This window comes from Malania oleifera, chromosome 7 (assembly GCF_029873635.1).
Source record: "Malania oleifera isolate guangnan ecotype guangnan chromosome 7, ASM2987363v1, whole genome shotgun sequence".
Classification (NCBI taxonomy): domain Eukaryota; kingdom Viridiplantae; phylum Streptophyta; class Magnoliopsida; order Santalales; family Ximeniaceae; genus Malania; species Malania oleifera.
In genome coordinates this window covers 44,899,026-44,913,938 of record NC_080423.1, presented here as the reverse complement: position 1 = coordinate 44,913,938, position 14,913 = coordinate 44,899,026, and the positions used below count along the sequence as shown (strand labels likewise).

At 34.5% G+C, this 14,913-nt stretch overlaps 1 protein-coding gene across 1 annotated transcript; it reads right to left on the bottom strand.

Annotated features, from left to right (window-relative positions):
- Positions 1–368: 368 nt before the first annotated feature.
- On the bottom strand, positions 369–2,684 carry LOC131159817 (protein PHLOEM PROTEIN 2-LIKE A9-like). The gene is made up of 3 exons (XM_058114989.1): positions 2,362–2,684; positions 1,126–1,193; positions 369–1,024 (listed from the first exon to the last, which is right to left on the bottom strand). The coding sequence occupies exons 1-3, from the start codon at positions 2,407–2,409 to the stop codon at positions 634–636; spliced, it is 507 nt and encodes a 168-aa protein (XP_057970972.1). The 5' UTR covers positions 2,410–2,684; the 3' UTR covers positions 369–633.
- Between the last annotated feature and the right edge of the window lie 12,229 nt (positions 2,685–14,913).

Here is a 14,913-nt window from a genome sequence, read left to right as displayed (position 1 = left end):
GCACATGATAAGAAATTTTTTCTTATAGATTTAGAAGTTTTTTTAAACTCCTAAATATGCAAGTAATTTTTTTTAGAGGTCTTAATTGTACTATGGGAGGGTAGCTTTTGATTAAGTAAATGGTTGATCATTCTTCTGATTATATATAAAATGTGACAAAAGGGATAAGGGATGAAGCGTTACTACGAGCGAGAGTGAATTATTAATTCCCTGTTATACTTGAAATTTGTTGTATTGAGATAATGTTTCATTGCCTCAGTCTTCAATTTTGGAGAACTAGCAAATCCATTCCTTTCCATTTTTTGAACAGCACACACAGCACATGCCTCAATCCTTCAATTTTGTGCAAGTGAATTATAAAAGCCTCCCTTTATTAAGCTCGTTACAGTATTACACTATGACCAGGCGCGCACATGCTGGTCAGCATATGAATATCATTGTATGCAGCGCATATAAGGATGTATTCATTTGTTTATAAAAACAGTAGTATGTATGACTGCGCATTATTATAATTATATATATATATATATATATATATATATATATATATATATATTGGAAGGGCAAAGGCGATGCAGGTGGATGGGAGATTGGCATGATTTAATCCATGGTAGAGTAGCTGGATCTGCTATTCTATTTTTTGGCTTCTTCTTGAACGAAGGCGTGATGGATTCGCAGTCCTCCTTTCCACTTTTCTGTCGAGACTTCGTACATCCCAAAGATGAGATCTGTGATTCCAGATGCCGCATTGTCTGGTAGAGGAGGTACAACCAGGCCGTCTTTGGGAATCTGAAATCTCTCGTTCACGCCCTTCTGCTGCTCCTGCAAGTTCACTCTACTCCACACATACTTTCCGCTTGCACCCATTTTTGCCATCAAAAGCAAAGGGCTGCCATTCCACCCGAATGCGTCAGGTCTCATCGATACTTCGAACTTTACATTGTACTTTTTGCGAGGATCAACCCGCACCTTCCCCGTTACTTCAAGCCAGCACACTTGCAGCAACTCCGCTTCCGTCCCGCTGCTGCTCACCACACAATCATCATCATCATTATCATCAATCATATCGTCGTCACCATACTAGTAGACAGACTTTTTAATTGATGATCATTATAATCAACGTACCTATTAATACGCCAATATCGACTATCATTGCCCCACGTAATGCGAAGGCCTCTGGGAGATATTTTTCCCTGTAATTTAACGGTCACATCAGTATCTCAACCATTAATTTATATCTATGGCTGCATGCATGCTGTATCATGCACATGTGGAGGAAGCAAAAATGCGTCCACGTCGTATTTTTCTTCTCTTCTAATTATGATTTTAACGAATAAAATAAATAATTTGATTAAGAGTTTCAAGAAGAATTTAAAAACTGTTAAGGAGAATCAATATTAAAAATTAAAAATTCATACGGGTGCTATGAAGAATTCAATGCAAGTCGAAGAACTATGCAAAGAGTGGGCGTTATTTTTTTAAAAAATAAAAATTTGATGCAATTTGTTTTATTCTTACTTATTATAATTTGTATATTTACCGATTGGATCACCGTGTTTCTAAAATAAAAAATTTAAATTAGGTAAAGATAAATCCAATAATTCAAGAAACTATTGAAATAATCAAGCGGATAATGTATTTTAAAAGACACTTGTACCCTCTATAGGTTATCATGTAGCATACGAAACATTAAAGAAGTTTAGGTATTCTTGAAATATTTTTTTAACAAAGATATGAAATATGTTTCTATTTTTACAAAACAAATTAAGAAACTTAACTTTATATGATGTAAATGTGTTCCGTGTAAAAATTTTAATATGTACAATAGTTAATTTTAATTTTTTGGCATGGTACACATAAATTTTAATTATTTTTATTTTTTATAATATTGTTATTAGCAATTCATACCGTATGTCTATGATCGTTATTTTAATTTATAAAAATATTAAGTTAATATTAGTTTCACGGGTACGCTATACTAGTTTTGGTTTTTATATATATATATATATATATATATATATATATATACCCCGACAATAAATTGGTTGAAATCTTCTTGGCTGCCGTTATTTTATTAATTCGATTAATGATTTTTTTTTTCATATTTTTAAATAAATTTAATTTCTATTGTCGAAGGATGCTTATTGGTTTGCGATTTTACTCCAAATATTTTGTTAATTGGATTGAAATTCACACACAATTTAAAGCTTAATTAGCAACGCCGTCATTATTAATAATAATAATAATGCGAAGGGGACTGAGATAGAATTGGACTGCTGAAAAGGAGCATAAACGCAGAAGTCATGGAAGACGCACAAATAAATTTACAATAAAAATAAATAAATAGGCAGGAATAATTACGACGGCATTTTCTTCCTGCGCTTCCTTGTGCGGATTGTGAGAAGACATTTCGGCTCTCTCTCTCTCTCTCTCTCTCGCTCAGCCCAACGCAACCACTCGCCCTTTTTCTTTCAAAATCCTGAAGGAATGCCACAGACGCGTCCTGCCCTATGCTCAATCTCCTTGCGTGTATGTGTGTATATATATATATATATATATATATATATATATAGATATGGGCGGCCGAAGGAGGACGATGGAGAGGCCAAGGGAATTTTATGTCTACTCAAGGAATATTTAAAAGTGGAGGCCGGCTGGCCGCTCCATGGAAAACGGAATCCAACTTTATGAAAAGAAGACTACCAGACGGCAGTGCCCCCCACAAAAAAAAAAAAAAAAAAGAGCAATAAATTTTAATGAAAACAAGGATATGTGCTTTGGGCGGCTCACAGAAGAAGAATATATAGATGAACATCGAAGGGGAATGAGATAGAATTGGAGCGTTGTGGAGAGGATGGCAAGAGGAATACGCCCGCACGCCGATACCATATTATTCGATTCTTCTAAATCACAGGTAAGGGTAAGGGGGTTGGGCCGCCCGCGTTTCCCCAACTACGCTTTCACTTTATGTCTTCCCCTGTACCCAAATGCCCATGCAACTCTTTTGCGTCTAAAATTCATCACTACCACTTTTTGAGAAAAAAATATTTATATATGTTTTTGTGGTCAGCAAAAAAAAAAAAATTAAATAAATAACCATTGCGTCTCGAATTTTTAATTAAAGTTTAATATTATTTTATATTATAAAATTAATACAAATATAAATATAGATAAAATACAAATAAAAAAAGAATGCGATTCATAACTATACTTTTTTTTTTTTTTTGGATTATGTTGGCTTAAATAAGGCGTACGACTCTTAATTTTGATGTATTATAATATTCTTCAAAGTTGTGATATTTCAGGTAAAATAGATATTGAAGTCTGACATACTTCATATGATCAAGGAACATCTTTTGAAAACTCATATAAAATACAAGTGATCAATATTGAAAGCTCAAGGATCAATGAAGTTCTGGTATCAATTGAAAGTTAAGGTGTAGTCCTAAGAGAGGAGGTGAATTGGGTTATTAAAATTTTTCTTTTAAATCTTTTTTAGTTAATTCTTGACTTCTTTGTTTGATTTAGCAATCACACCAAAGCTTAGTTCTTTTTATACAATCCACAACACAATTCAACAATCAATCAGCCACACCAAACTTTAGAACCAATCAATCAAATCCACAAAATATTCAATCAAGATATATTATGCAATTCTTTTAGTTTTTCCAAGAGTTCAAGATGTTTAGTTTGTTTGCAATCCTGTAGTGGATGAAATTTTGAATCAAACCCTGTATTTATGAAATTTGTTTCTCAATATGATATTCAATAAAACATCCACACTCTTTCCAAAATTTAGATTTCAAATAAACCTTTAGTTAATAGGTTTTGGAATGCTAATCAATCAACGTACTCTCTTACGCTTTCCACAAAATATTGATCAACCAACGTACTTTTTTTCGGTTTTCGCAAGCACAAAAACAAATTAAACTTTAGCTTTATTTAAAATCCAATTCACGTAGTTTTTAAGATTAATGAATTTAAAACATCCACACAATTTACATGTGCTAAAAATTAAGAGAGTAAAGGAAGGAAAGTGAGACCACAATTTTTTACGAGGTTCGGCTTATCCCCAGCCTATGTTTTCACTTTTGGTAAACCGCCAAAGGATTTCACTATATTAGTTCCTTTCCGGGTGGAACAAAACTGCTACACACTCCTTCTGTAGGTTAAAGCCCGCCTCTCCAAGTGATATCCCACACTCAGTCACTCCTTCAATACATTAGAGTTGCACCTCTCTGAGCGATACCTCATGCTTAGCCAACGATCCAACAACCTGAAATCGTCAAAAACACTACAAGAATATAAAATAATAGTTGGGTACAAGAACACTGTAATGCCCCGAACCCTTAATCCCAGGTCCGGCGCGTTATACCTGATCATATCCATAATCAACATAACATACGCAGCGGAAAACATAATCATAATCTCCATATAACGTAATACCAGAGTTTACTAATTCTAACTATAATCCATAATAAATTATCAATCACCCGCAATTCCATAATTACATATATCTCCAAAACAATTCAGTATTTTCACAATCATTCCTTACTCAATAGCCTTAAAACATAAAGGCATAAAACTTAAATATTTTTATTCCCCAAAATTAACATAAAAATATACCATTTTCTTTTTCTATTTCCCAGTAATGCTATATAAACCTTGAGCTCTCAAAGCTCGATCTCGAGGAAATCCTGAAAAAAGATAAATTCATATTCGGGTGAGACATATTTCAGTAAGGGAAAAAACCATATATTAAAATAGTGTGTGGCCAACATGAGTTTATAATCAACATAATATTTAACATTTAAAAATCGTTAACACAATCTTTGAAATCATTCTCTTATCCTATTCAAACACATGCAAATGTTTAACCCACGAGATTTCCCAAGGATAGGGGTGATTACCCGCCCATACAAGTAGCACCCCTCTGCTATGATACTTAGGTAACCCTAAGGTCACAATTAAAACATATCAGAGCACTCACCTTACTCAGTAAGCCCTCAAGTGGTAGATTGATCTGGTACTCACGCATTCAACAATAATTTATCGGCAAAGGCCCTAAGGATAGGGAAATCTACGCGCCCATACAAGTAGGTTCCCTCTTTCCAAGTACGTTATGTAGCTACTGCCACATCTGAAGCTACTAGTGCACTCGCCTTACTCAGCAAGCTCTCAGGAGAAAGGTACGCCTCGTCCAATCGTAACCTGTTCTACGTACATACATACTTCTAATATCATAATACATCATTCTTTTCTGTCATTATACATTCATGCACATTCATTCCTGTTCATAACTTAACGTTGCCTTTCGTTTCACTTTAACTGACTCTTTCCCATTTACATCATTTACTTTTGTCATTTCAATTCATCGTCATTTCATTACATAACATTTCATTTCATTACTTCGTACTACAGCTGGTCTTTAACCATCATCAGTTAGTCTACGTAGAAACGTATTTAACATACACAGGCAACATTGTCCATATAATATTTTATTTTCATTGCTTTACTTACTTAGCCTGCATCTCATACATTTAACATATATTTGCACAGAATCTCATGCTACACAATTTAACAATAAAATTCATACATTGCCTGTAAAATAAGCCAACCAACATTTAATGTTTATATACTAAAAATACCTTTCATTTCTTAATTAATTATCCTGAAAATATTTCCCACTTTCATCAGTTCATTTTCGCATATACATATCTAATAAACAACCCTAAACTTGGAAAAAAATATAATTTAAACAGTTGACATTTTACCCATATCGAAACATATACACGTACATATAGCACAATTTATTTTTCCATTAAATTCATAAAAATTCTGATTTAATATATATTTTTCCCCTTACCTGGTTTCTTGAACTACGCCAACAGGGACTCCGAAAAATACCTGCGGCACTCACCCGGACCCTGAAATTAAATTCCTAATTCCAATAAATTATTCTTGAATAAAATATTATTTAAATATTTCCTAGGGGCATAATTCCTAAATAAATAATAATACCCTTAAATTTAGCCAAATTGCCAAATTTCCCAAATCCCACTCTCGTTTTAGAGTAGGGCCTAGAAAATCCCTATTGAAAAATTACCTACGTCAAAATGACGATGACGACGACTAGGACCCCATGGTGGTGTCCGTTCATCGATTTAACCACGTATTAACGGTGAAATTGAGAAAATGGGGAAAAATTACCTTTCCCTAGGAGCAGTGCCTAAGCCTTTCCCATGAAAAATTTGCTCCAGTAGAAATGTCGGCAGCGAAACCAGGATTCCTACAGCACCTTCCGTTTCCCAATCCGTATCAAACTCGTCAAGTAATTGAGAGAGAAGGAGAGAGATGGAAACGGAGTGACTGGCTGTAGGAGATTTGCAGAGGGGGGGGGGGGGGTGCCAGATCTTCTTCTCCTTCTTCTTTCTTCTTCTTCTTTCTTCTTTCTTCTTCTTATCTTCTTTCTGTCAAATACTTTATATATATATATATATATACTAAACTTATACTTATCATATATATATATATATATATATATCTTATTATATATATTTATATATATTATAATAACTTACTTATATATATCATTCTAATTAGTTTTTTTTTTTTAAATCCAATGTAAAAATATTTAATTTAATTACTAATTATTTAATTTATCTTAATTTAATTTAATTTTTTTATTTTTTATTTAATTTTTTTTTCTTTTCCCATGCCATTCCTTTTATTTATTTATCTGTTATTTTATTTATATATATTTCAAATTATTTTAATCTTTTTAAATTTTCGGGTCTTTACATTCTCCCCTCCTTAAAAAAAATTTCGTCCTCGAAATTTGTTACCCGATCTTTCATTCCATAATTCTACAATTCACTATATCTCACACCATAATCTCAACAACACAATTATACACTTTAAATCCAATACACATCCAAGTCCTCCATATAAGGACCAGTCTCACGGCTAAGAAACATCACTGTCGATGGATTTACCGTGGTTTTCAAAAACTTTCGAATGAATCAGAAAATCACAGAAGTCCGCCAAGGGATTTCCGCCTCCAAACTAGAAGACAAAATCCTATACTTCCCTACACCATACCTACTTCTCAACACCTAATCTAATCTAACCCATCCATTTAGCATCCTTATCCTAACTGTTTCCTATACTCTGGTATAAATCATCTCTAACCTAACACTCTAACATTTCCATATCCAAGCGATGTGAAAATAATCACACTTTCAGCTGGACATTGCTCTAATACCAAAATTGTAACGCCCCGAACCCTTAATCCCGGGTCCGGCGCGTTATACCTGATCATATCCATAATCAACATAACATACGTAGCAGAAAACATAATCATAATCTCCATATAACATAATACCAGAGTTTACTAATTCTAACTATAATCCATAATAAATTATCAATCACCCGCAATTCCATAATTACATATATCTCCAAAACAATTCAGTATTTTCACAATCATTCCTTACTCAATAGCCTTAAAACATAAAGGCATAAAACTTAAATATTTTTATTCCCCAAAATTAACATAAAAATATACCATTTTCTTTTTCTATTTCCCAATAATGCTATATAAACCTTGAGCTCTCAAAGCTCGATCTCGAGGAAATCCTGAAAAAAGATAAATTCATATTCGGGTGAGACACATCTCAGTAAGGGAAGAAACCATATATTAAAATAGTGTGTGACCAACATGAGTTTATAATCAACATAATATTTAACATTTAAAAATCGTTAACACAATCTTTGAAATCATTCTCTTATCCTATTCAAGCACATGCAAATGTTTAATCCATGAGATTTTCCAAGGATAGGGGTGATTACCCGCCCATACAAGTAGCACCCCTCTGCTCTGATACTTAGGTAACCCTAAGGTCACAATTAAAACATATCAGAGCACTCACCTTACTCAGTAAGCCCTCAAGTGGTAGATTGATCTGGTACTCACGCATTCAACAATAATTTATCGGCAAAGGCCCTAAGGATAGGAAAATCTACCCGCACATACAAGTAGGTTCCCTCTGCCCTAGTACGTTATGTAGCTACTGCCACATCTGAAGCTACTAGTGCACTCGCCTTACTCAGCAAGCCCTTAGGAGAAAGGTACGCCTCGTCCAATCGTAACCTGTTCTACGTACATACATACTTCTAATATCATAATACATCATTCTTTTCAGTCATTATACATTCATGCACATTCATTCCTATTTATAACTTAACGTTGCCTTTCATTTCACTTTAAGTGACTCTTTCCCATTTACATCATTTACCTTTGTCATTTCATTTCATTGCCATTTCATCGTCATTTCATTACATAACATTTCATTTCATTACTTCGTACTACAGCTGGTCTTTAGCTATCATCAGTTAGTCTACGTAGAAACGTGCTAAATCTACTAACACAGCTCCTTTTAGCTATCATCAGTTAGTCTACACAGAAGCGTGTTAGATCTGCTAACATGGCTCTCTTTCAGCTGTCTTACATTTATATGGTTGCATTTAACATACACAAGCAACATTGTCCATATAATATTTTATTTTCATTGCTTTACTTACTTAGCCTGCATCTCATACATTTAACATATATTTGCACAGAATCTCATGCTACACAATTTAACACTAAAATTCATACATTGCCTGTAAAATAAGCCAACCAACATTTAATGTTTATATACTAAAAATATCTTTCATTTCTTAATTAATTATCCTGAAAATATTTCTCACTTTCATCAGTTCATTTTCGCATATACATATATAATAAACAACCCTAACTTGGAAAAAAATATAATTTAAACAGTTGGCATTTTACCCACATCGAAACATATACACGTACATATAACACAATTTATTTTTCCATTAAATTCATAAAAATTCTGATTTAATATATATTTTTCCCCTTACCTGGTTTTTTGAACTACGCCAACAGGGACTCCGGAAAATACCTGCGGCGCTCACCCGGACCCTGAAATTAAATTCCTAATTCCAATAAATTATTCTTGAATAAAATATTATTTAAATATTTCCTAGGGGCATAATTCCTAAATAAATAATAATACCCTTAAATTTAGCCAAATTGCCAAATTTCCCAAATCCCACTCTCGTTTTAGAGTAGGGCCTAGAAAATCCCTATTGAAAAATTACCTACGTCAAAATGACGATGATGACGACTAAGACCCCATGGTGGTGTCCGTTCATCGATTTAACCACGTATTAACGGTGAAATTGAGAAAATGGGGAAAAATTACCTTTCCCCAGGAGCAGTGTCTAAGCCTTTCCCATGAAAAATCTGTTCCAGTAGAAATGTCGGCAGCGAAACCAGGATTCCAACGATACCTTCCGTTTCCCGATCCGTCGCAAACTCGCCAAGTAATTGAGAGAGAAGGAGAGAGATGGAAACGGAGTAGCTGGCTGTAGGAGATTTGCAGGGGGGGGGGGGCGTGCCAGATCTTCTTCTCCTTCTTCTTTCTTCTTCTTCTTTCTTCTTTCTTCTTCTTATCTTCTTTCTGTCAGATACTTTATATATATATATATACTAAACTTATACTTATCATATATATATTCATATATATATATATATATATATATATCTTATTATATATATTATAGTAACTTACTTATATATATCATTCTAATTAGTTTTTTTTTTTTAAATCCAATGTAAAAATATTTAATTTAATTACTAATTATTTAATTTATCTTAATTTAATTTAATTTTTTTAATTTTAATTTAATTTTTTTTTCTTTTCCCACGCCATTCCTTTTATTTATTTATCTGTTATTTTATTTATATATATTTCAAATTATTTTAATCTTTTTAAATTTTCGAGCCTTTACAAACACTCTCAAACAGAGTAGATTAGTACAAATTCAATCTATATACTTCAAAGTAATTCAATATGAAATTCATATTGAAGCTCAAGAGAGTGCATCACCGAATAGTTCTTTCAATGATTCAAAGAATTCGGAATTGTAACATACTATTGGTGATTTAGAATTAGCAAAGCCTCATAAATTTTCGTGCACAAGATGAGAGTGAGAAAGCCTTTGAGTTTTGAGAGCAATTGAGAGAGCTTGAATGTTGAATTTGATTCTTGGTATTCAATTCATTTGTCTTGAGGCTTATTTATAGATGTAGAAAATCATTTAACTTGTTCACCAAGTTTACTTGAAGTTGTGTCCAAGTTTTAACCAAGTGTGAGCCATAAATTATCAATATAAGTCAAGTCAAATCATACACATGTAGCATATAGCATAACAGCACATCACATAAGTAGGGAGCATATTATTATCATTTGCATTGTACTATACTTTTGCTCAAGTTGTTTCTTATTCTCAAATATCTTTTCTTAAAAAAATATTCATAGAATAAGCTTGATTTTACATTTTCTTTCATATGGATTCTCAATATTCATATTTCTTTTCAAAACTTAATACTTTCTAAATTAAGTCTTGTATGATTCGTTCATTAATTGAGGCCAACAATATTCATTAGTTTCAATAAAATAAGCATTACTATGCTTGAAAAAATTTATCCTTATTCTCTATTTCAATTTTGTTCAATATCCTTATATGATTTTTCATAAATTTGATATCAATTGAAATTGAAGGATTTTGTTATAGTATTTTATCTTGGTACCCATACTTTCTTGGGTCTGGATTGTTTAGAAAGTGATGTTTCTTTAATTCTCCAAACTTGTTTTGTTTTCACACTTTTTCTTTTTAATGGACATTCAAACTTTATATGTCTCTTCTTTTTACATAGGTAGCATGTGGTGTGAGTGTAAACTTTTGAAGAAATGCTATAATAATTTGTAAAGGCTTTTGTTGTAACGACTCAAAAAATAATAGTTTTTAAATAATAAAGAGGAAGGGAAATGGAAACAGAAATAGAAGGTGGTAGCAGGCTTCGTTGATGAAATTGCACTTTATATAATAATCCAGAATTCTTACTCAGGGCCTCATCAACGAACACAGGGAATTCGTCAACGAGCGCATAAGGGGACCTCGTCGACGAAGCCACGCCTCGTCAATGAGAAGATACCGAGAATGGTTTTTGGACAGTTTGAAATTCGTCGACGAGGGAGGAAGTTCGTTGACGAAATTATTAAAGGACTCGTCGATGAGGTGACGTATCTTGTCGACGAATTCGGCTCTATAAATAGTGAAAACCTGGATTTTAGACGAATTTTCAGCGCATAAGGGTCTTTCTCTCTCTAAAAACGTCACTCCTTCCTTCTCTTTTTGTTTTCGGCCCTATTTCACGTCGGATTGACGATCCGAAGCCACCACGTCGCTCCTGGTAAAGTTCTCTGCAAGTCTGCTAGAGCTGATCATTGGTGGAGTTGGTTTGGATTTCGTCCCAATCTCAAGATAAGGCATTTTATTCGGTATTTGTCTTTCCCTCAGTTATAAGAAATACAATACACGAAAAAATACTGATGTTTTGTTCTAGGGGATGTGATTTTTAGGGTGTTGAGTGGAGAACCCTACGGGTGTAGGGCTAGAGTTCAGCAGGGGGCTTTTCAGAATCTAAGTAAGGGAAATATGCTATGTTAGGAGATTTATTTATGTTATCATAAATTTTATATATATATATATATATATATATATATATATACGCATGTACGCTAGATATGATATAGAATGTGATTTTCAAAGTATGTGTGGCCTGAGTACATTATATTGATATGTAGTTTTTCAGTATTTCAAATTATACAACTATAGATAGATAATTGCAGATTTTATACAAACAGAATATGTACACATATACAGTTTTATTCAGATGATTACACAGACAGATATATATATATATATATATATATCAGTATACAAACATTTATTCAGAATAGTACATTCAGTGTATATAGAAAGTTATGTTTTTCCTAAATGCCATAACACTTAGATTATACAGAAAGAAAGATTACAGACAGATTATATAGAAAGAAAGTATAGACAGATTACATAGTTATAGCATCAAGATGCTACAGATATTACAGTATTTACAGTACAAATTAATAGTGCTATAGTTATTTTGGAAACATGATGAAAATAGTATAAAGCGTATAGTATGTATATATATAGTATCAGATTCCTGTGGAAAGAACAGACAGATACAGTTCAGCTATAGAATACAGAGCACGATACCGTTGCTAGATACAGATAGAGTGCAACCACATATCTCAGATAGTGTGTGGGTACCGTCAACCGTGCTCGAAGAGTATGCAGCTCCCCAGTTCGCTAGGTGGAGGGGGCCGGTTTGAAGAGGTAGCAGCTAGTCTCGCGCCTAGGAGAGTATGCAGTTTGGTCGGGCTGAGGTAGTATAGAGTATACTGACTTACCTTAAGGGCCGACCAGGTTAAGTCCCACCTATGGGCCGCACAACCCTGTCATGAGAGGTAAAATCATAACATACAGAGTCCCAGGGAAAGAACACAGTTATGTATATGTATACATGTTTTACAACTTTTATTGTATATAGTATGATGTAGCACTATGAATGATAGAAAGTTCAGATGATACAAATGTTTTAAGTTATTATACATGTGTTTTATAGAATTTCTAGATCATGCAATTTTAAATACTATTATTATAATTTTATGACTTGATCGCCACACACTAGTAATAGCATATTTCCACTTACTGAGCATCGACTCACCCCATTACTTTACCATTTTTTAAGTAAGCCAGTTAGGCGAGCAAATTAGGCTCGCGGATAGGAAGATTACTTGATTACCCCGGTTGTAGGGTGAGTTATGACAGAGTTTTGTATTTTTGGGGTAGATGATGCTGGAGGGGTTTATTTTGTATGGCTATGGTCTATATATACTAAATTCTTGTATTGTATAGTATATATAAATGGTTATATAATTTGTGTTTCTACTGCCTAGGTATGAATGTAGATATAAAATAAAAAAATAATAATTGTAAGAATTTTGAGGATGTTACATTTTGGTATCAGAGCTTAGGTTGCTAGGTTCTGTAGACTCTAGAGTGCAGCGGAAAACAATACCAGAATATAGGAAAAAGATTTGAGGTTTTATTCTGTGATCTGGATACGGGATTTCGTGATTGTTTCTATGTTTTTCTTAGGGTGATGATTCCAGGAAAATCATAGTAAACTGTCAATGAGTCATATGTTTAGGTTACAGGATTGGATTATGGGATAGGATCAAAGGGAAAAGTTGATAATGAATTTGAGGTTTTAGTTAAAGGAAATAAGCTAGATCTGTATGGGAAATAAAATTCTGAAAATAGTGTTCTATATGTTTGTAGGATGGACCCAGGAGGCAGTAGCGCTCACGCCAGTAGGGATGACGGAGCAAGTCCTTTTGGCGCAGGAGGTAGATATTCTGATACTGTGCTACATAGTGTAGCTCAGTAGGTTATGGCTGAGATAGCACGGAGCTCTAGAGAGCAGGGAGGTCCATCTCTAGTTCAGGGATGTACCATAGATAAATTTATGAAGATGAATTCGTCGACCTTTTCTGGAGCTGCTAATCCTGCAGTTGCGGAGAACTGGGTGTAGGAGATAGAGAAGATCTTAACGGTACTTCACTATACCGACGAGCAGAGAGTATTATATGCTACATATAGACTGGCAGGGGAGGCTAAGAGAAGGTCGTCAGCCACTAGAATGTTGGAGGAGCAGAGGGCGATACCAGTGCCCATGACCTGGGCCCGATTCAAGGATATGTTCTTTGATAGATATTATCTTGCTTCAGTCAAACATGCTTGAGTACATAATTTTTTGAGTCTCTCCCAGGGGTCATTGATTGTCCAGCAATACGCCGTGAGATTTATCGAGCTATCGCGTTTCTACCCCTAAATTGTCCCAAATGAAGTGAAGAAGGCTAGAATGTTCAAGAGAAACTTGAGGCGTGATATTTACAGGCAAGTGTCAGTATTGAGGATCCAAAACTTCCCAGAGTTGGTTGTCAGGGCTATTATAGCAGAGGAAAGTTTGCCTAGGGAGACTGAGACGCAGAGTTAGAGGAAAAGGACTGCGCCCTCAAGTTTTTAGGCGAGTCCTAGCCGAAGCCCTTGGAGAGGGGGGTAGATATGGCGGAGGCCAGAGACAGATGGTAGAGCACGGTGGATTTCAGGGCAGAGAGCTTCCTGCCATTTGTCCTAGATGCGGACGGAGACATCCTAGTGAGTGCCAACTGGGGGAAAATGTTTGTTATCGATGCGAAAGGCTTGGTCATATGGCTTGATCGTGTTAGATGCCATCGATTTATGCACAGGCTCCTAGACCGTTTTGAGGTGGATATTAGGTGCCCCAAGGTGGTCAGCAGAGGAACACTACGCTGGTGAGGATCTACGCGTTAACACCGAGAGATGCTGAGATGGCTGGAGACGTGGTCACAGGTACTCTTACTGCTTTACCATATATAATTATTGTTTTTTTTATACAGGTTCCACCCACTCTTTTATATCAGCGGGATATGTGAAAATAGCTAGAATAGAGACACAGCCATTAGATATAGAACTGTTTGTGGTTACACCGATGCGATCTGTTGTTAAATACAGGAGGGTACTTCGGAATTTTCTAGTAAGTATTTAGGAGAGAGTGTTGTAAGCCGATCTTGTGGTCCTGGATATGTAGGCATTCGATGTGATACTAGGCATGGATTGGTTAGCTATTAATCATGCTAGTATTGATTGTCATAAAAAAGAAGTGATTTTCAAACCCCCGAGTGAGCCAGAATTTAGATTTGTGGGTTCACACGTACGTGCCTCGCCACAGCTGGTGTTTTCTATTCAGGTGAGGAGACTGCTACAGGATGGTTGCCAGGGGTATGTCGCATATGTAAAAGAATTGCCAAAAGAAGAATGGAGACAAGCTGATATACCAGTAGTGAGAGAGTTTCCAGATGCATTTCCAAAAGA